Genomic DNA, 23101 nt, shown 5'->3' on the forward strand with positions numbered 1-23101 from the left:
GTTAACAGCCCCCGACTGTCGAGGCATGTCGACTGAATTGTTATGCTAGAGCTTTGCTAACCAAGTCTTATCTTACTTCGACGGAAACCTATCCATGTAATACTTCATCGGACAGCCATGAAAAAGGTAGGCATGTGTCTTTTATATGAGGGTTTTAAATGGCATTCAAACTTGTATTTACATTCGGATAAAATTACATTTGATTAGTTGTATACTATTACTCTGTAACTTACTTCAGCCGTATATGTCAAGACTAACAAGTAAATAAACACATTAATGACAACAGTTAATGACATGCGAGTGAGTTAAAATTGAACGTCGCATCGGCATTAGTCCAGCCTATAGCGACTAATGATATGCATATGATTTACCAAAGTTCATCTAAGTAAGAAACGTGTTGGGGATACATGTGACCTAGGATAAGGTTATTATATCAGTTATGTGTGATTGTATTTCCTTTGTTAAACACCCTCCGTGCGATATACAGTGAATGATAGGCACTGCTGATTAATAGTACAAGTTAAGACAGCATGGCCTCGCGCTGTCGCTCACTCGTTCCCCATTTTCAGATCATACAGGTCGACACGTGTTTGTTATGACATTTCAGGGCTCAGCGTGAAAAGTATTGGCTTTAATCTTCGTATCAATGACGAATATGGTCAGAAAATATAGAAATGCAGAAAATGTATTTGCAATCACGAAGTTATTTTCCATTAAAACGCATTAAACTGCTTACAATAAAAAGAAAACGTGCATTTTGACATCCAATCTCCGTTGCCCCACCCTCTGTATCTCCAGGGCTAGAATTTCGGTAAACTTACACTTGCTATTGAGATACATGTATATAGAGGATGCAGTGACGTTAATCCTATATCATCTTCCCAACACATAAAACACATGGACAAGAGACACTATATTGCCGTTCTTTAAGAGAACCGTTCGGTAAGAATTAATATTCTGCCGGGCGAAAGAAAATGTGCACCCATTTTTGATGGTGGCGAAAAATAAAACAAAGAAACAAAGGTAATTCCATGGTGATACGGGCATCATAGAAGTGTTTTGAGCCTGAAGTTTGCAGTGTTTCGGCGACTTTTTTCAGCCTAGTAACGGTTGTAAGTTTTTGGCCAAATCTAATTTTTAAGTGTATGCTTTCTTTTGTCCGGCAGTTTATTTAAAAATGTGAAAGTTTGATGGGTTTTACAAATTCTGGTAAGTTGTCTTGTTTTGTTACACTGACTAGTTGTAGACGATCATCATCATCATCATCATCATCATCATCATCATCTTCATCTTCATCTTCATCTTCATAATCATCATCATCATTTATCTATTCTAAAATCTAATGCCCAACATTTTCCGAAACCGATTCATGATCAGGTATATGTGTTGCGTACCATACAAAAATCTATCGGGTTTCGCCCATTCTGTCAGTGAATGTCAATTGATAAGCAGTGTGCGTTCTTAGCTGCAAAGTCAGGCATTTACCGAAATACTGGATCGATTCCTAAGGACTACCGCTGCGAATAAAATACCCGAAAACCTGGCAAATCAATACAGTATGGTTCCATCTCTGTTGTGGATCGGGAGAAGCGCACCGACGCAACCTGTCAAGTTGGTCGGGAATAAAGGGCGTATTCAGCCCTCACGAGTCGCATTGTTCCGCTATGACTGTATTGAACCGTGCTAACAAACTTCATCAATTCTTAATCCACTTTCCACGGTACTTTCCTCTTGGATTTTTTCAAAGGAGTATAGATTTTCTGTTGAAGTACTATATACAACCTATCCTTTTGTGGAAAAAACCCAGTGATATATTTACAGTCATACTGGCATACGGGTGGGTGTACTGCACAAACGTTTGACATACAAGTATATCTAGGTCAATATATAAACACAGCCAGGCTATTTTAGCAAACATGGCTGCGCGGTACCCGCTGAATGTCTTCGCAGGTTTGAAACCACGTGTATAACAGGAGGAGTGCATGGGAAGGATTGGGACCTTTTTAAATCATACAGGTTTGTAAGTTCAACTAATCAATTGTATATAGCGGACATGTATTGATTTTCATGCATCCACGATCGCTTGTAATACTGTAGGCTTTCATTCTTTGATGACCCGTTATGTTCATTCATTCATTCATTCATTCATTCATTCATTCATCCATCCATTCAATATGTATGTATGTATGTATGTATGTATGTATGTATGTCTCCATAGGGATGTTGACAGGGATATGTTTATCTCTTAATGATACACAAAATTGTTTCTCTTCATTCATTCATTCTTTCATTCAGTGAGAGAGAGAGAGTGTGTATGTGTGTGCGTGCGTGTGCGTGCGTGCGTGCGTGCGTGTGTGTGTGTGTGTGTGTGTGTGTGTGTGTGTGAACTCACGTGCATCGGGTTACCATGGCCGTTGCCATGATGCGTTTGGGCAATTGGTTTTATTGTCATCTGCTTTGGTTTTTTATCATCAAATTTCATTTTTCCGGACAAGGTAATGTTAAATTTTTGAAACGTGGACAAAAATTACCCAGATATTTAAATGAAACCTTTTTATGCAATGTTGCTAGGGGTGACGTTTCTTTTGCGGTTCAGTATATAATCGCGCTTTAACACTGGTTGAAGAAAAGATTGTTCACTAAGCACAACATTAAAGAAAATGAGATTAACCCGAATAAGTCAATATAATACACTGGATTATCGTGAATGAACCTGCAAGGACTGGTAATTGAGATGCTGATGATTAAAACGTGTGATGTAATCATGGATTAGAAGTGACAAGGGGCACTGTTGTAGTGTTTTAGTATTGTTTGCCCTGTATTAGTTAGCGCGTGAGATTTTTACTGCTCTTTTAGCAATGTTCCAGTCATATTACGACAGTGGGTCACCAAGGATGGTCTTCAAGTTCTCCTCATGTGGAGAATCGAACCCTGGTCTTCAGTGTGACGACGAACGCTTTAACCTCTCGGTTACCACCCTCCTTATCCATAAGACCAAAATATGTATGTTGGCATCAACAGGAGCAACACTCTCGTTTCCTTATACACATATACCATATACTGTATCACAGTGGGATACGTATTAAGTTGCCTTTCCAGTACAAAGGCAGGTTTGATTATTAGAGATAGTCATGAAGTTATTCAATAAGGCGGGAAGACCTAAGGTAACACGTGACCTTAACGCGTCACAACCGAATTCTCTTTCTGTGCGCATCAGTTGATTGAATGTTCCTCGGAAAACAAACCATTTCTTCGAGTTAACATAAGGGTATCCTGTGTTTTGAAAAAAAAAGTTAGAAGAAAAACGTTTGGGGATTTCAGGTTCGGTTTGATCCCCGGAAATCTAGGCTGGTCGTAAGAGGTGAGCGAATGGATTGGGTGGTCTGTCTCGGTGACTAGCTTGATTGTGTCTCATATTACCCTGACGACGTGGATCGTTGTTCATACTATTGAACCATGGCCTGTATGGTCCAGATTTCCAGATTTTACAGACCGCCGTCATGTGACGTGAATATTGCCGAGTGCGGCGTTAAACACATACACAAAATCATGTTACACAAAACCTGCAACCAAGCTGACCGTTTACCTTTAGGAACGAGCGTAACAAAGTAACTAAGCCCACCAATAGGCATACACATGCTAGCTTGTCTAAATGTTTGTTTGTTTGTTTGTTGATTGACGCCGCAAATAATCGAGTCTGGATCATACAATCCAGTGATTGACACCATGGGCATCGATCCAAGCAATTTGGATTGATGACATGCATCAACCAAGTCAGCGAGGCTGACCACCCGATCCCGTTAGTCGTCTTTTACGACAAGCATGGGTTGCTATTCTACCCCGGTTCTTCAGGGTTTGCATGCTGCGAATAGCTGCAAAATTGCTGATGCGGCGTTAAGCAATATTCACTCACCCCCACTCACTCCCTCAGGGGTTGCTTCCTCAAATGATTTGGTAGCGCGTTCTGTATATGAAGTCATCATGTCATTTCTACCATGCCTGTTGCTATACACATGTCACAAACATATAAAGATACATAAATATAGGTCAACATATGTAACACATCTTACAAGTATTTTAACACGTCATCGCATCTCGCTCGCGCTTTCTTTCGCCATGGCAGTATAACTTATTTATGCTATGTCGATAGTCACGTGGTTTTCTATAGCTAGCGGTAATCTATTGACTGGCCACGCTGATGGAAGAATGTGTTCTATCCATCGATCATTAAGGCACAATGCAATATTGAAGAAAAGATGTGGTCCTCAGGATAGAAATCGATCCATTTGAGTTTATTGATTCAATGATTGCCTGAACCCTACAGGGAGTCTATATCTTTGTACTATTGGGACTGATATTTCTGTTCACCAAACTCCAAACTTGATCTACGAGATGGCGATGTAGCCGGGTGGTTTAAGCGGTCACTCGTCACGTCGAAAACACTGGTTCGATTCCCCGGGTTGTATAATGTTTGAAACCCATTTCTGATGTCCCCTTGTCTGAAATGGCAGAAACATTGCTGACAGGCGTAAAACAATACTCATTCATTCACTCGATAGATATGACGGTGTTGCATAATATACACATACTAAAAAAAACCAAAGGTTGTCAAATATGTGTGCCTTTAAGATAATTTTCTGAATATAAAAAAGAGACAGACAACATTTCCATATATAATCATAATAAACCTCTGCATAACACGGGGCGGTCGGGTAGCCTAGTGGTTAAAGCGTTCGCTTGTCACACCGAAGACCCGGGTTCGATTCCCGACATGGGTACAATGTGTGAAGCCCATTTCTGATGTCCCCCGCCGTGATATTGCTGGAATATTGCTAAAAGCGGCGTAAAACCATACACGCTAACTCACTCTGCATAACGCAGAGTAGATTGTACGATTCCGACTATATCATTAGCATGCGTTTATGAATCACTATCACACAGTGAATTTACCAGGCGAAAAGGTGAGCGCATCCTGCCCCACCGGTGGCATCCGTTACAAACACATGCAAAGTCAACTGTTCACCTTGTAAAACTCGTCAACATTGGGTGAACCCTGCGGAATAATCGACAGATTTTGTAATAAGCATCCTCGTTTATCCAGTCAAATTAATCTCTTGTCAAATTGAGTGCATGAGTTAAGGTTTTTTCAGTGATTGAACTATGAATAAAAACTCCAATCCAATCCAATCAAATTATTCTCATGAGCGAGGGAAATACTGTGCGAAGTATATAGATTGGTGACGTCACTTCCATATCGAGTTCAAAGCTGTGGTGGTGAATGGATTCAGGCTATTTATCATAAAACAGTGAAGATTTGATAAAATGGATAATCGATAAACCGATGAAGAAACATCGCTTGCTGAGGTGGCCCCGAATCGTGAACTACGAGTAAGGGCACCATGTTTATGCTGTGGTACGATTATGAAGAAACTGGGCTTAAGTTTGCTGTGCGGAGACAGCAATAGCTTGAATAGACGCACAATACCAATACAACTGTATTCATAGACTGCAGATACTGAATCAGGTCGGGATGTTTAGAGGCCTGGGAAAGGAAGTGTAGCGGGCGTGGTGGCAGAATATACGACATACTTGACCCAATATGTTAGTCAACCATGGCAGACGAGTGTCATCGATCATCAGAAGTCGGAGACCGGCATACCGAGAGAATGTCCGCGAGGGTGACGCTTGAGGTATCCCCTCCCTTACCTACATCAGTTGCTTGATATTCACCTGGAGAAGTATCCCCGTGTTCACACAATAAGGTGAGGTGGGGTGAGATGGGGTGAAATGGGATGAGGTGAAGTGAAATGTAGGTGAATTGGGTTGAGATGGGGTGACGTGAAACTGGGTTTAAGGTCAAGATTGTTCCACTTATATAGCGACGTGCATGAACGTGTGGGTTGTCACAAAATAAGGCAGGTGAAATGTCTGACGGTTGTCCACAAACGAGTTCAACCTTACCCTCAACAGATTAGCTATTTTGTTTAAATAATATGTGTCATTTTTAAATAAAAAATTCTTTGTGTTTCAGAATAAATTGCCGCTGCAGCGGCGGTCCTCGTCCATGGCTCTCGTCCCTGGGGAAGCGTCGGAGGACGGAGACTTCGTCACTCTCCGGGCCCACAGAGATGTAAGTAGATCAATCCAACACACCCTGTACACACACGTCACGCTGTGTGTGGACTGAAGCCGTGTATTGCATGAATGTCCCTGGTGTATTCATAAATATTAACATGAATATTATGATTATGGTGAAAAATGAAATATGTGCTGTTAATACAAACTATTGTATACTGTCATTTCTCTTAACTTCAGTTCAACAGATCTTACATGTTAAAGCACTGAAACAAATACAATGAAGCAAGTCTGTACTCAGCGATTGATCTTTTTTGGTGAAATGGCCAAGTGGCTAAACCGGTCGCTCGTGTTTGATTGCCTACATGGGTACAATCTGTGAAGAAAGTTCCTTGTGTCATAAAATGTGATGTTACAAAATCTACTTAAAGTAAAACTCTCCTTACTCACTGAATATCTCAATCACCCACCCATTCAGTCACTCACTCACTCAGTTACCCACCCACTCACACAGTCATTCAACTACCCACGCGCCTACTCACTCAATAACTCACACAGTCACACAACTACCCAGCTCACTCAGTCAGTCAATTACACATCCACCCACTCACTCACTTATCCATCCTCTCATTCGCCAGCTCGCTCGCTCACCCATCCAGCCATCCACCTCTCCGCTCCGCTCCGCTCCGCTCGCTCGCTCGCTCGCCCACTCACTCACTCACTCGATCACTCACTCACTCACTCACACGCAGTAACGCCAACTCACTCATTCACTCACTCACTCACACGCAGTAACGCCAACTCACTCACTCACTCACTCATTCACTCGCAGTAACGCCCGCTCACCTACTTCCTCACTCACCCACTCTCTCAAACTGAGTTTAATATTTCAGGAGAGAAGAAAAGAGAAGACACAAGTTATAGAGCTACCAACAATAGACGAGCAGCCCGACCAGTCAAAGAAGCTCTCTCATAGTGACATCTCTGTCCACGAGAATTTACATGTACACAAAGAAGCCACTGTTGCCCATGCAGACTTCAGAGACGAGTTGTTTGATGCGGTACAAGAGGGATCTGTGGAAACACTGAAAAGTACGATCATTCGTCTCCCGTCAGACCTACCAATCACAAGCGAAGCTCTTCGGAAGCCGAAAACTCGTGAAAATATTCTTCATTTTGCTTTTGAAAATGGCAAGAAGGAAATAGTTGAGTATTTCATGAAAAACTTCGACCCGAAATTAACAGCAAGGTTGATTGGTGAAGATTACGAAGTGTTTATGGGAAATCTACACGGAAAGAAAACCATTCTCCACAAGATCACCGAGATGAAAGACATAGAATTAGCAAGACAAGTTGTCAAGAAAATGTCCGTCTACAACAAGAACACCCTAATGCAGCTTCTGAAGCTCGAGACGCCAGTCCAGATAGCAGGGCAAAGACCAAGGACCTTCCCATGCCTCCATCTCGCGGCCTTCCACGGCTACACAGACTTTGTCCAGTTCTACCACGACTGTGGCATGGAAGTCAATCACATCAACGCAAAAAAGGACACAGCCTTGCTCTGGGCAGCCAGATGGGGTCATGAGGCCACAGTGAGGGTGTTATTACAAAGAGGAGCAAAGCCAAATCTGGAAAACGACAAAGGTTCTACAGCTTTATATTGGGCAGTTAGATACGGATTTACTGGAACGGTAAAACTCTTAGCAGAGGAAGGTTCTGCCAATGTCAACCAGACAAGAAAGCTCGGACTTGTTGCGCCCATAGTGTTGGCGTCTGCTCTGGGACATGACGAGATCGTCAAGGTATTGCTGAAAAATGGAGCAGACGTGAATCATGTGATCAGAGGCAGAGAGCGCCCTATACATCACGCAGCACGGGAAGGCAACACGAATGTTCTTCTGACTCTGCTGAACAATCGCGCCTCTATTGATGAGACTGATGAACGTGGCGACACAGCACTTATCCTCTCTGCCAGGTACGGGCACGGGCAAATCCTGGCTCACCTTATTAAACATGGAGCCGACATCAACCACAAGAACCACAACGGAGAAGGTGTGTGGCATTTCGCATTTGAAAATGACACAAGCGGAATCCTAGAGATCCTTATCCAAGTCCTCCAAAACATGGGCTTTTTGAAACCATCTGAAGAAGATAAGGACAAATTAACTTTCACCAAGAATGTCAAATCCCCCATTCTTCAAGCAGCCAGTCTTGGTCTTGTTGACAAAATAAACATGTTGCTGGGTCTAAATCTTGACCCAACAGCATGTGATGAAGAAGGAAATTCATTGCATCATCACGCAGCCATGTCAAATGAGTTTGAAGTGATTAAAACATTTCATTCACAGTACAGCATCGACGCTGAAAACACCAGAGGTCACACGGCACTACATCTAGCGTGTAAACATGGCCATCACGAAACTATCGAAGTACTTATTCAACTAAAGGCAAAAGCAGGTGTAAAAAATCTGAGGGGTGAAACGGCTCTCCACACGGCTGCATCGTCCGAGTCCATTCGCCCTGTAACAGTAAAGATGCTTCTGGAGTATGTTATCAAGTCCCACACATGGGAGAGTCTCAATGTCAGGGACAACAAGGGCAATAACCCACTGCACACTGCGGCAGAATTGTCCTCTCCTGACGTCCTTTGGGAGTTCCGTTTTGTTCGACTCAAAGATAAAGATGACAGGGGAAATACTCCAATGCATTTATCAGTGCGTCCAGACGAACCTGAAGTGCTAGACACCATGCTGGATATCTACGAGACTATGAAGAGAGATGTGGATATCAATGAGCCAAATCATATTAAGGAAACAGTGATGCACCTGGCCGTCATGGCAGGATTTGATGAAGGATTAAAACGGCTAATTCTTTTCGAGTCTGATCTGAGTTTACAATGCAAAGAAGGGAACACTGTTCTCCATTGTCTTACAAATGCAATGGTTGATAACCCAACGAAAGTTCACATGTATTTGAAAGTGCTTGATGTTATCATGCACCAAGCTGTCAGATGGTGGTGTATTAAAAATGGCCACCGCTTCCCTGATGACAACCGAGATCAGTATCTTCATTACAAACGCCAGGCTGTTCATCATCTGACAACCGGGATCTACAACAAAAGTGACCTGAACGTTTTATCCCTGGCATGTCGGGTCGGTTGTGTGCAGGTGGTGGAGAGAATAATGCTGATGGAGCATGTCATGTGTTTCAATTTAGAGAAGAAAACCAGATACGACATCACTCACATCACGCCTAGAACAAACGACTCTTTGGCCGGCATGCGCGGCAGTGGGAAGGTTGTGCCCAGACCATCCTGTCTTGAATGGCTCCTGTCTACAGAATCTCCTGAACGAGCTGCAAGAGTCCTTGATATCCCTCCCATGAGGGAGATAGAGAGGGTTTACAGCACTGTCGCTGCAGTCACCTACTTCCTAATCATCGTCCTTCACATTCTGTACATGACACTCTTCAGTATTTCTGCTGTTGCCCTCGGTGAGAAGAGAAGGAACACTCCAAATGATGACTCTCTTGATGCAGCGACTGTGATCTTCTATGCAATTGTGCCTATCGAGCCCGCCCTGCTTTTGTTATACATGACCTACTCATTCATTAAAGTGCTATGTCAGGGAGAGTTCACAATGAAATACAGACTTCAGAGAGGCTCAAATGATCTTACGTCGCTTATAGTCAGATACTCTTCAATAATTATGTCAATTATGTATTCAGTTCTTGTATTTGTGTGGATGGGACTCTACAGAAGCAAGTATTCACATCACGACTACATCTTGGCCCCTGCCCTTTTAATTGGCTGGTTCATGACCATAACATACACCAGAGGGTTCCGGCCTATCCACTACTTCTGGAGGATGATCCAGAACATGATTATCAGAGATGTTATGAAGTTCATCTTCATCTACTGCTTCGTCCTCCTTGGGTTTTCCTTTGCGCTACACGTTCTGTTCCAAGCGTCCGCGCAAGTTATTGAGAGCTACCCTAACCCTCTGCACACCATGTTCCTTACTTTCAACCTCATGTTGGGCATGGCTGATCTGTTCGATGCTTCCTTTGAGACCAATATGGTTCTAGCAGGAAGACATACGGTGTATGCCAAGGTTATATTTCTGGTGTATATGGTCCTTGCTGCTATCGTTCTGCTGAATCTACTCATAGCCATGATGAACACGTCTTACTCAGCCATCTTGCAAAGGCAAACACTGTCATGGAGGATTGAATCAGTGCAACTCGGAGTTGATCTAGAAAAGGCCATTCCTGCTGCATCCAAACTTTTCGGAGGTGGAAAACTGAAGAAAGGACACATTGTTCCAGAAAGAAAAAGCCCGGGTGATGTCAAATGGTTCATCGAGGTTCACAAATCTACACAGACACCTGCTCTAATAGAAGACGATCCAGAGATGGAGGCGGTGAAAGGTTTAACGGAAAGGGTCAAGGCTCTGGAGGTCAAGGTCACTGAACAGATGAAGCAGGTTCAGCATACCTTGGATGAGATTCACCATGAAATAATCACAAGAAAGGGGAAATAACTCCATGTATGTTTTTTGGAAAAGTAGAGATAAAGGAATATTGCAACTAATGATATCATTTCCAAATCATACAATTGTTCTTTTGTATCTACATTCTCTTTTGATGAGATGCTACATGGCAGACGAATCACTGAACTTCTGAAGATTCCCAAACGTTCAGCTCCTGACATTCACTTCTGACCTACGAGAAGCATTAATAGATAAAGCGTATATATATTATATCAAGACACACATACTAGCATGTAAGTATGTTTAGCATAAAATAAGTTTGAATGTATACATGTGTATATATTTAAGTTGACAACCGTTTTCCTGTTTCACCTTTGTGCCATGTGCCATCATTTGTTTACAAAGGGCTTAACTCTTGTAGCCTTCTTGCATACCACTAATAATACAGTAACCTCTTAAAAAGATGTACGATTTGAAAATAGAATGTTATGCTAATGGCAATATCGCCATGCACTTACGGATTTTACGGGTATTGCGCAGCCAATCTTTATTCCCACCCAGTTGTATTGTAATAAGATTAGTTTTCCGCTTGGAATTATATGTTTTTTATTACTTTTTTTTCATATTTTGATAAAGATTAATTTCCTCCATACACTCAAATATACGTAACCGTTCTCATTCGGGCAGGTTTCAAATTCCCTAATTATGAGTCCTCATCCAGATGACTGAATCTATTTATAGCCGATACCGTGTTGACTATGCCCTTTTATAAGCAATCTATATTTCTGCACAAATTGTATTTTCGGAATACCTTTATCCATATAGAAAAGACAACACATCGTAATGAGCTGACACATCAGTTTTTTTTTACGCAGTTCATGTGAACAGACAAACGGTCGTAGTAAAACTGAGAAACTGCCTCCCTATATGAACACGGAAGCAAGGATTCTCAATGTAACACTAAAGTATACGCCATGTTTGATGGTGGCTAAAAATGAAACAAACAAGAAATGTTTATTCTATGGTGATGTATTTGATACTGGTTTGCAGTGTTTCGGATAATGATGATGATGATAACGATGATGATGATGATGATAATGATAATGATAATGATGATAATAATAATAATAATATTATTATTATTATTATTATTATTATTATTATTATTATTTACTACCGTTGCGAATAGAATACCGGAAAACCTGGCAAATCAACCCAGTACGGCTCCATCTCTGTTGTGGGAATCAAGAGGGTATTTCAGTGTTTCGGTATTTCATTCGGTAACGTTTTGCAAACGTTTGTAATATTTTTGTCAAATCCATTTTTGAAGTGAAGACTCCCGGTTGCCCGGTAGTAAAACTAACTGCAAGTGTCGACGTAGAATGAATTGTGATATACGAACACCCTATGCAAACGACAACATAACAAAAAACAGGCTCATAAATGCTCAGCTGCTATCAAAGCGGATGTGATATATCTTATATCAGAAGCCTTATTATATATCATTTATATTTTTTAAGTTGAATATATTTCCCTATTGTTCACCTTTGTTATTGTTAAAATATTGCTCCTTCTCATTGTTAATATACGGGGGTGAGAGGGTATTATTTTGACAAAATAAATTTGTTTCAAAATGTTGATGTTTCATTTCTTGGGAGTATTGGGACAGTGTCCTGGTCTAACGTGAAGCATGATTGACCTTTTGCAGCAATTTGAAATTACAATCAAAAATAGCATGGACCTTTCATTTTGAGTGAGTGGGTCTGGTAGCAAGTATTTCAGTTATATCGCGGACCCGTGAAGATCCTGGCTAGACTAGGTCCTCAGCAACCCATGCTATGCTTGTAAGAGGCGACTAGCGGGATCGGACGGTGGGGCTCGCTGACTTGGTTGATGCATGTCATCGTTCCCCAACTGCGTTGATCGATGTTCATGATGTCAGATCAATGGATTGTCTGGTCCAGAGTCGATTATTTACAGACCACCGTCATATAGCTGGAATATTGCTGAGTGCGGCGTTAAAACAACAAACAAGCAAACAAAGCTATATTACGGCGTGTCAGCTTGATGTGAAAGGAAAGCCTTAGCAGAGATGATAGTTATTGACTTATAACACTTTAAAACGAAAAACCACGAGCACGGGTATGATGCTGACAAACCAAGAAATAAGAATGGATTCGAACCCAAAGTCATTTGCTTCTGGCACGCCTATGCGACGCAGTTCTACACTGCGACCGAGCCACCATAGCCCCGGTTGTTGGGATCGATGACATCCATCAACCAAGTTAGCATCTGACCACCCGATCCCGTAAGTCGCCTTTTACGGCAAGCATGGGAAATTCTAGTGTTGTCGCACTTATCTATATTGCTGTGGAGGTTAGGTGAAATGGGGTTTAACGTCACGTCACAAGATAATTGCACTTATATAGCGAAGTGTGTGTGTGTGTGTGTGTGTGTGTTTGTGCGTGGGACACCAGAAATGGGCTTCACACATTGTACCCATATCGGGAATCGAACCCGGGTCTTCGGCGTGACGAGCGAACGCTTTAACCACTAGGCTACCAGACGCCCCTCATATTTGACAAGTATCTCTTAGATGAGCATTCACTGTGACTTTCATTCATGTAACTTCAGTTTCTAAGAACACTTGTCCCCATTTCATGTAGTATGCACTAAGTTGAAAAGCACGGACCAAGGGCCATAACTCTGTAAAAAAGGATTTTTTGAACTCATTTGAGTTCAAGACCAGTAACATCAGTGTGTAAAATTTCCGTCTCTGTCTTAAATAGTTTACACACAATACATATGAGGGGCGGTCGGGTAGCCTAGTGGTTAAAGCGTTCGCTCGTCACGCCGAAAACCCGTGTTCGATCCCCGACATGGGTACAATGTGTGGAGCCCATTCTTGGTGTCCCCCGCCGTGATATTGCTGGAATATTGCTAAGAGCGGCGTAAAACCATACTCACTTACTGTAATAGATAGCTGGATCAGGTGGTCAGGCTCGAACCCACAATCATAGGCTCCTGGTGTGCCCAAGGGACGCCACTCTGCACAGCGAATTGCGGCGTCTTAGACGACTGGGCTACCCCTGCTCCCACAAGAATATTAAGGATAATTGAGTTGCGTTTAACATCCATTCGAATAGTATTTTTTAAACAAAGCGAATAGGAGCACGGTCTGAATGTTGCTGGAAAATATAGTTTTAAAAGAAATATGCCGTTATGTTAAGCTCCATTATCAACAAAGACCGTTGAATAGTGTGTTACATGGTGCGTCTATACAAATGTTTCACTATGCACAAAAGCATTCAACTATATTAAAAAGCCAAATGCAATTCCAAATAATTTCCATTACTTTATAACAAATATATCAATTGCAATGAGTACAATGAATTAAAAAATAATGTTTTAACTTTAGTGTGTAATGATTTATATTTTCTGTTTTATTTTTTTTATATTTTCAGTTATACATATACTATATAAAGATAATTTATATTCATTTACAAATTATAAATAATTTATTTATGGAAAGATTGCAATAGTTTCGTTGATTCAGTTGAGATCAGGTGCGCCCTGTTTTACAGTATTCTCCTTACATCGTAGATTATTGCATGTGATGTTCGGAGTTTATTAAACATGCGCGTAGAAAATATTTGAAATTTAATATTAAAGCATATTGCTGATAAAGCGCTTACTTTTGAGCTCTGCGTATTCAGCTTAGATCAGGTTTAATAATGATACCATCCGGAATCTTTTGGCGTGAGCGTATCCATTGACATTCGTGACAATTCGTCCTGTCTTGTTATTTACGGAAATTGACGAAAGATGCCGAATGATATTACAGCGGAAGTTGCTCTCGGTAGCTCTGTGTGTGATCGTGGTATTTTCAGAAAGACACCTTTTTTCTACTGTTATGATTCATACAAGATAACGGTGTGTATATGAAAAGGTACTACAATATCAATGTGTTTAGAGGCCAAGAAGGGAGTGTGTGTTTCTGGAACGTGACAGTGCAGGACGAATGAAATATGGTTATGCTTCACTTGTCTGGAGGTCCAACCTAATGTGACGTTGATTGTGACCCGGTGGTGTCGACAGAGAGTGTAGGGGATAGGGTTCGTTTCATGAAAAAGTGTAATTTCACAAAAAGGGGACTTTGAACAACGTGTTATTTTTGTGCATCCCAAAATAAGATTTGTCCTTGTAATGTTCTCATTAAGAGAAGTTAGGCTAATTATTATGCAGGTTCAGTCAGGAATCCGTAGCAGTACACAATATAAACATATATTTTTATTGACCCATGGCTTCAAAAGGATAAATGGGTTAATAAAAAAAATATGTTTACTTGTTTACATTTACAAATTCCTGTGGATCAGTCTACCTACACAACTGGAGAGTTGTGCTATTCTTCTGTTATGATCATGCTATTTCAGTGTGATTTTCATAAGTAAATGTGTGCAGATCTAGCTCAGCACTGGGATGAGGATAAAGTGATATAGATCTACCCTACGTCAACGTAATCAAAACATGAATACTGCACGCACAGTTTCTGAATGTAATCAGAGTAGCCAGGTCATTCTGGGAAGTCTGTGCTGTATTCTTATTATTTGTACAATTTGAATTAGATTTAGGCTCAATAATAATTTATATATTTTTTAGCAACTCCACTGGCGTCTTTTGCCTAGCCAAGGCTGATTTTTTAACTGACCATGATAAAGCTTGAATGTTGCCAACTAGTCATAAAACAACATGTATTCAGTGTTCACTTACTTCATACTTCACTTTTTGTGATCACTAAATCAGCTTATTCTATAGTAATGATCGTAGATCTGTGTCATTTTGGCAGAAAGTTAACTGTAAGAATGATAAATCATATGCAAAATGAAACCCCATCATTTTACCATGTTTACATACCTAGTTCTGAAATACCACGTCGACATAGCAGAAAGAATGGGAAAACCCAAACTTTATGCATTTGCCATATTCAGGGTGGTGGGGTTGCCTAGTGGTTAAGGCATTCGCTGGTCAAACTGAAGACCCGGGTTCGGTTTCCCAACGGTACAATGTGAGAAGCCTTTTTCTGGTGTCATCGACCGTGACATTGCTGGAATATTAATATAAAAAATATGTTCAGCAGGCTCATTAAATCAGATTTTTGTCGCAGATACAGTGCCTGTCTGCATCAAGTCCTGAAGATATCTCCATAGATGGTCGTGTCAGGTGAACCAAGTGCAAACTTTGATTGCACAAGAAAACCATTATAGTATGCAAATATTGCCCCCCCCCCCCCCCCCCCCCCCAGTGGCAACCCTCTTGTCTGTAGATGCCTTGGGACTCAGAAACAACAGGGTGTATAAAACCACAATGATATATAGTAGCACTGCATGATATGTTTGCATTCAGATTTCCTCAGTGAGAAATACAGAAATCAGAATGCATTGCTCTCTCTTACAAAGAATTTAGAAGCCTTGCCTCTGATTGACTGATCAGAAAGGTCAACAACAGACCTATGGCAGTGTCGTCAGACTTTGATACAGAGATGTATCATTTCAGAGTAAAAGATCTCAGCTTCATGAGATTGCAATGTTAAGCAACATTTTTTTTCTTACCATCCCAATAAAATATCTTTCATATATGCTATGCACCAAGAATGAATGCAATTGATTACAATGCCTGGAATATATGTGATTGGCATAGTCATTTTTATTGTTAATATTTGTTTGTAGGTCAGCCATCTGAAGAAGGTCAGAGAGTTGGACCACGATGTACAGTCCTTCAGATCAGTTGGAAGTGAACACAATACAGACAGTTTCTCCATGGGACAATTGATTGTCAGTTACGACTGACTACAATTACACTTAACTAAAGACAGGCATTTCATAGTTTGTACATCAGGGACAATATTTTACACAAAATGGCATCCAGTGAGTGTAGTATCCCTATCAAGACAGAACTAGTCGATAGCCCAGATCCAGTGGATCAAGATTCACCAAAGCCTGAGTCAGATGAAAAGAGTGGAAAATCTGCCGATTTATCCGAGATTGGCTGCAACACAGAATTCTCCGACGATGACGACGATGAGGATGCTGATGACACAGCTCCTGAGGATGCCAGTGTTGAACAGAGTGGACCTTCTAAAGAACCTGCTGAAAATGCAACGTCAGCCAAATCTGATGACCACAGGCCCTATATTTGTTCTGTGTGTAGTAAAGCCTTCAAAAAGGCTTACAATTTAAAAGCACATATGGATATCCACACCGATGGGCAATTACATGCTTGTAATTTATGTCACAAGACGTTCAAATCTCGCCACTATCTACGAAAACATCTTTCAACCCATAATCCCGTGAAGAAACATGCCTGTGAGGTTTGTGGCAAGTCTTTTACCCAGATGTCACACCTGAAGAAGCATGAAATGATTCACACGGGAGAAAAACCGTATTCGTGTACCATTTGTGGCATGACATTCAACAAGACATCTAATTTAAACACCCACGTGCGGAGACACACAGGTGAGAGGAACCACACCTGTCCACACTGCAACAAAAACTTCGGAACTTCAAGTGAACTCCGACGTCACGTCAACATTCATACAAAAGAGAAAACATATGAGTGTGATATATGTGACCGATCCTTCCTACTGTTGGGAAATCTTCAAAAACATGTAAAACGATGCCATCTTGGAGAGAAGAGATTCTTGTGTAGTCATTGCGACAAAACATTTATGTCAGCAGGGGAGCTTCAGAGGCATATTGCTGTCCACACAGGGGAACGGAACTTCCCGTGTGATATGTGTGATAAAAGGTACTTTAGTTTAAGAGATCTTAAAATGCATGTTAAAATTCATATGGTGAGGGAAAGGACTGTTCCATGTCAGGTGTGCGAGAAACTTTTTTATGATAAATATTCCTTGAAGGCACATATGAGGATACACAGCACGCGGCAGTATCAGTGTAACGAATGCCCGAAAAGGTTTTTCAGACCGCTCGATCTGAAGCGTCACGAGAAGACCCATGAACCCAAACCCTTGAAGTGTCGAATCTGTGCGAGAGTTTACACAAGGCAGAAGAGGCTTGACCAGCACATGCTCCTACACGAGGCTGAGAGGCCATTTGTTTGTGGCCACTGTGACAAAGCATTCTCCATGTCCACCCAGCTCATGTCCCATATTGCTTGTATGCATTCCGACAAGCAGAACACCCGATGTGATGTGTGCCAGAGAAGTTTCAAGACTGTGGACGACCTGAGCGTACACTTTAAGGATCACATTATGAATCGAGTTCACGTTTGTCTGGAGTGCAGGAAGACGTTCGAGACAGTGGAGCAGCTTCGGGAACACCAGAAGACTCGCCCCGAGTGTGACCGTGGAGGGTCCACATCCTCAAGCGCTAATGAGATGTTGGTCGAGAACTCACTCGCAGATGGGGATCAGGATGAAAGTGTTCCTGAGTCTGAAACAATGGAGGACGAGGCATGCAAGCTGAAAGTGTAAAGATGGAAGGAGTCTGTTACCATGGTTACATATCGCGAAACAGTTCCTAAATATTATTCCAATGACTGTCATGATACAAAAACTAGTTGAGTTCACAAGCCCTAGACAGAGCTCCCATGCAGATTCCCAGACAGAAAAGCTACCCTTTATATGCCATGAATGTGAAAGAGTTAACTAATAGGGATCGGGTAGTAACATGTGACCTGAATAACCAAATGGTATGTTACTCGTACCAGCAACAAATAGCCTGTCTGGTCCCCACTTGAATAGTTACCACGTTACCAGGCAATTGTGTCACCCCAAATGCTTTGTGGTGTGGGCTGGGAGCTTTAGCTTAGGGCTCTTTATTAAAGGGACCGAGAGCTTGCATTATTAGTAAATGCCTATTTGGATTGTATTGTATAAATGAAATGATTTAAGGAGAATAGTGAGAAAATGAAAGCAATCTCATTAAAATCAGATCTTAGTTCTCTCTACTGCTAAACAAAGATCTGAGGACATCCCATTACAGGTCATGCCAGACCGACCTTGCGCGAACTTTGACTGACCAATGGAATGACTGACAAGAAGTCAACATTAGCCAATCAGAAGGCAGCTTTCTCGTGCTTAAGGGCACTAATTTCAAATTGGCGACTACGCCTCGAAACATATTTTGACAAATTTTTTATTAAAAATTTGAAACCTGAACAAATGAGCATTCTGGAATGGCTGAAAGATGGTCTAGATTATATGGATTGAGTCATGAAGCCCGTAAATATCGTTCGGAATACCCCGTGTTAAAGTTTTCGAGGTTGCATGAAATGTCACTTTCGTGATCTGGTAAGCGACACTTTGATTGGTCGGATGAAAGGTCGTTCTGACGTGACCCCTGATGGGATGTCCTCAGATCTTTGTTTAGTGGTAGCGAGAACTAAAATCTGATTTTAATGAGATAAACATGAAAGTGAACCTGGGGGCCATGTTTTCCAATTTTATGACAAGGACCCCTTGACTTAACTTCTTGTTATAAACACTTGATACATTGCAGCCATAGAAACTAATCCTTATGATGAATATATGTAGCAAAACCCTTAAAAATGGCAACTTCTACTAGTCCTTATGATACAAACTATTGGGCAGTTTGGCAACGACTACAGGACTAGTGCAAATTTCTAAAGCTGCATTGTTTCAAGAATTTTTTGTCTGTTGTCTAATCAACAATTGTGCACTGACAAAGTTCTGTGTTTTTTTTTACCATGATTGAGGGCGTTTATTGATAGATTAGGCTAACGAGTGGCACAGTTAACCTCTTATCTGTGTTATTATGTTATCTGTAACATGGGTATTGATGAAGAAACACGTTTTTGTGACTGTTGATAGATCAGTAAGGATGTTTTGTCACTTACCATTATATATATATATATATATATTTATATCTTCTTTACTATGATAACACAAGGTGTACATGTGAACTCGGATATTATGTAATCGAATGTGAAGTATTTCCTGCTTTGGTTGAATGAAATAATTGTCCATATATTCCACAGGACTTCTGAATGTATGAGAAGAGTGTGAGAGCCGACTGACCAAAGACATAGTCTAGACGGAATTCAGTCTCAGTAAAATCAGACCTTTTACTTTCTTACAATCCTACTGAGGTAAACTCGGTGTGAACTTTGACCACCCAATCTAAGTGAAGCATGCATGGTTTCTGGAGCCAATCGGGTGTCAGTTGTTTAAAATTTCATTTCTTGTCCACCTTGATTTGGAAATTGGTATTTTGAATAACATAATAAAATATTTTGATGCAATCTCATTAAAATCTGATCTAAGTTCTTGCTGCCGCTTAAACCAAAGATCTGAGGACATTCCAATAGGGGTCATGTCAGAAGGAGGTATTGTATCTGATTAAAAGATCTGATTTTAACAAGATTTGAGGGTATTCTACTACTGGTTGGTGCATAAGATGGCGAGACCTGCTTTGTGATACATGTGTGTATATTGATAATTGAATCAATACATATACCAGCATTGTGTGGGGGTGGCGCTGTCACCTGTGTCATGCACGTGGCTGCAGGTGTGAAGCTGAGGCTAACTACTGGTCCCACCATGCAAGGAGCCCACTTTTAACACACACATCTCTGAGCATCTTCCACACATAGATGCCCCACCGATATGCACAGTAGGGTCATATTATACAAGTGTCATACTACTCAAAAGAAGGACCTCCCTGATGTTTTCATATTGCTTAAGTTAATCTGTCCATGCCATGACACAGTAACGAAAGTAATATGAAAATGTCTGGTGTTCAACTTTTTTTTTAATGTTGTGGCACGGGTGGCACGGGTGGCCCAGTCATCTAAGGCGCCGCGATTTGCTGTGCAGAGTTACATCCCTTAGGCACGTCAGAAACCCATGATTGTGGGTTTGAATCCTGGTTCGCCCTGATTATGAGTCTAGGTTTGTCAGCAACATACCCGTGCTCGTGAGTTTCACCGAAGTGGTAAACGACTTGAGACCTGCATCACTTTGGGCTTTCCTCCCATCTTATGCTGACACACAGTGATACTGTTAAAAGCGGCGTTAAACCCAACTCACGCACTCTTTTCAATAGTATGATAGGGTCGTGTTAGATAAATATTAGAGGTCAGCTGAACCTAGAATGGATGACTTAACAGAAAATCAAATTTGTTTGTACACTGTACGTTTGACCAATTTGTTTTGCAATGTTCCTCTGACGTTATCATGATCATTCCCAAAGCGACCTTTGCACTTTGCATTGGACCTTGTTAAGAGCAAAACAAAACTTGATTAGTATGATTTTCGAAAATGATTTTGTAGCCCAGTTAGGTAAGATTTAATGTGTTGTATAACTTGTAATATCAAATCACACCAGACACTGTTTCACTGTATTTTTACCATTTACAATTGTTACCATTAGTTGTTTACTTATATGTTAGCAGTATGTGTGGCTTAAAACCAATGTCAGCAACTGTAAGATGGGGTTTTATCATATGTAAGAGAGAGAGAGAGAGCCTGTACTTTAGCAGAGATATTCTTTGATGCCAGGTGCGTTATGTGGAGCATGTTATATCGTTGTCTTTCAATCATTTCCATGTCAGCATACAATTAACTGTTTCATTAACATGATTAAATAAGCATCTCATCAATAATAACAGCATCATTGATCATCCTGGTCTGTCAGTTCTCAGATGAACTTACTTGTGGGCTCGTCCCATCAACTGTTCTCTGATGAACGTAAGTCATGGATGATTCTCATTTGACTGTCAGTTCTCAGATGAACTTACTTGTGTGATTGTCCCATCAACAGTTCTCTGATGAACGTAAGTCATGGATGATTCTCATTTGACTGTCAGTTCTCAGATGAACTTACTTGTGGGCTCGTCCCATCAACAGTTCTCTGATGAACGTAAGTCATTGATGATTCTCATTTGACTGTCAGTTCTCAGATGAACTTACTTGTGTGATTGTCCCATCAACAGTTCTCTGATGAACGCAAGTCATGGATGATTCTCATTTTTGGTTCATTTTCTATGATAATTCTATTATAATTGTGATGATTAAGAAAAATGTCCTGACGTTATGTAACATATATCATCAATGAGTCTCATTTTCATCAAGTTACCATTGTCAGATGAACGTAAGTCGTGGATGATTCTGATCAAGATACAGTTCTCAGATGTACACAAGTCGTGGAGGATTCTCATCTGACCTAATTCTTAGATAAATTCATCAACTCAGTCTCAGATGTTTCAGCAGTTCTCAGATGAATGTACTGATGTTGTGACCTTGTTAAGAAAACTCTTGATTGTTTTCTATATAACTAAGTTTCTTTTATTAGTGATACCAAGATACCTGACTATAACTGGAACATAGACTATCTGTGGCTTAAGCCACTGTACCCAATGTTGTCAGGGTACCTTCAACCTTGTTCCGAAACTTGCCACACTGAATCCCCTTGACATGTTTACCTATGATCCACCATGTACAGACAATGTAAAACTTCATATGTGTCTGTGCTTTTGTGTATTGTTGCTTTATAAGGCTGAAATAACTAACACAGTGTCTCCTAGCTGACAAGGTGATTAGCAATACTGTAAGAACAAGTCATGATGATGCATACAATGTATGTTGTCTTGTAGCCAATCATCACTGAAATAATTAGAACCCTTGGTTTGAATCTTGTTGGAATTTGAAGGAATTCTGGGAATAGATTCATATTCTTTATTACGGTATTCCCTGTGAATATCCGGGTTAGACTCGGTTTTCAGCATCCAATGCTGTTCAGATGAGGCGACTAACGGTGTCGGGTGGTCAGGCTCGCTGACTTAGGTGATGCATGTCATCATATTCCAATTGGGTGTATCGATGATCATGATGTCAATCACTGGATTGTCTGGACCAGTCTTGATTATTTACAGACCGCTGTTTTTGGCTGAAATATTGCAGAGTGCAGCTAAAAACAACAAATAAATATTAGTGTGAGGGGATACAGGGCCTTTAGTACATCAACTGTGTAGAGATATTTTGAGTGCATATGCTACAGTTCATGATGATAATGGCCTTTATTGACTTGGGGATCACATCCATATGAATTTAATATCGGGATGCTCCCTTGCATCCCCTTTGAGATTGTGGGTTCAAAATTTGTCAAGATTCTGATTTTTTTGTTTGTCAGCACCATACCCAGGCCCATGTGTTTCACAAGGGAGGTAATTGTGCTAGGCATCCATCACATTTGGCTTTTCCTGAATATTACAATGTCATGTAGCTGAAATACAGAGTAAAGTGGAACTCTCACTCTCTTTTTGGACATTGTACTGATACACCTTTCAAGGTTAACTGCAAGCATGTTTGCATTTGATTTTCATTCTCATCTCCCCGGGGAGTATACAACCCATGACTCACTGGTTTACTGAACACATCATAGAAAATTATCAAGTGATGTTTAGTTATGAAAACAAATACTTGGAATGATAATGTTTTAATTAAATAGAACTTCAGGAATAGACACAATGGTGGTATCCTATTTTAGTCTTGTTGA

The 23101-nt window shown here is 40.8% G+C and overlaps 2 protein-coding genes across 4 annotated transcripts; both read left to right on the plus strand.

Moving 5' to 3' along the window:
- Positions 1-70: 70 nt before the first annotated feature.
- On the plus strand, positions 71-10886 carry LOC139463435 (transient receptor potential cation channel subfamily A member 1-like). Its single transcript, XM_071244697.1, has 3 exons — positions 71-126; positions 6032-6130; positions 6969-10886. Exons 1-3 carry the CDS (start codon positions 118-120, stop codon positions 10614-10616), a joined length of 3756 nt encoding a protein of 1251 aa, XP_071100798.1. The 5' UTR covers positions 71-117; the 3' UTR covers positions 10617-10886.
- Positions 10887-14420: 3534 nt separating this feature from the next.
- LOC139463436 (zinc finger protein 345-like) lies at positions 14421-18489 on the plus strand. 3 transcript variants are annotated; one of them, XM_071244699.1, is made up of 2 exons: positions 14421-14498; positions 16292-18489. In XM_071244699.1, the coding sequence occupies exon 2, from the start codon at positions 16480-16482 to the stop codon at positions 18055-18057; it is 1578 nt and encodes a 525-aa protein (XP_071100800.1). In that variant the 5' UTR covers positions 14421-14498; positions 16292-16479; the 3' UTR covers positions 18058-18489. The 3 variants fall into 3 exon arrangements, with proteins under 3 accessions (XP_071100800.1, XP_071100799.1, XP_071100801.1); XM_071244698.1 differs by having other exon boundaries at positions 14425-14514; XM_071244700.1 differs by lacking the exon at positions 14421-14498 and adding an exon at positions 15768-15785.
- Positions 18490-23101: the final 4612 nt, after the last annotated feature.

Source organism: Haliotis cracherodii, unplaced genomic scaffold (genome assembly GCF_022045235.1).
Source record: "Haliotis cracherodii isolate W230 unplaced genomic scaffold, xgHalCrac1.p SCAF_16, whole genome shotgun sequence".
Lineage (NCBI taxonomy): Eukaryota > Metazoa > Mollusca > Gastropoda > Lepetellida > Haliotidae > Haliotis > Haliotis cracherodii.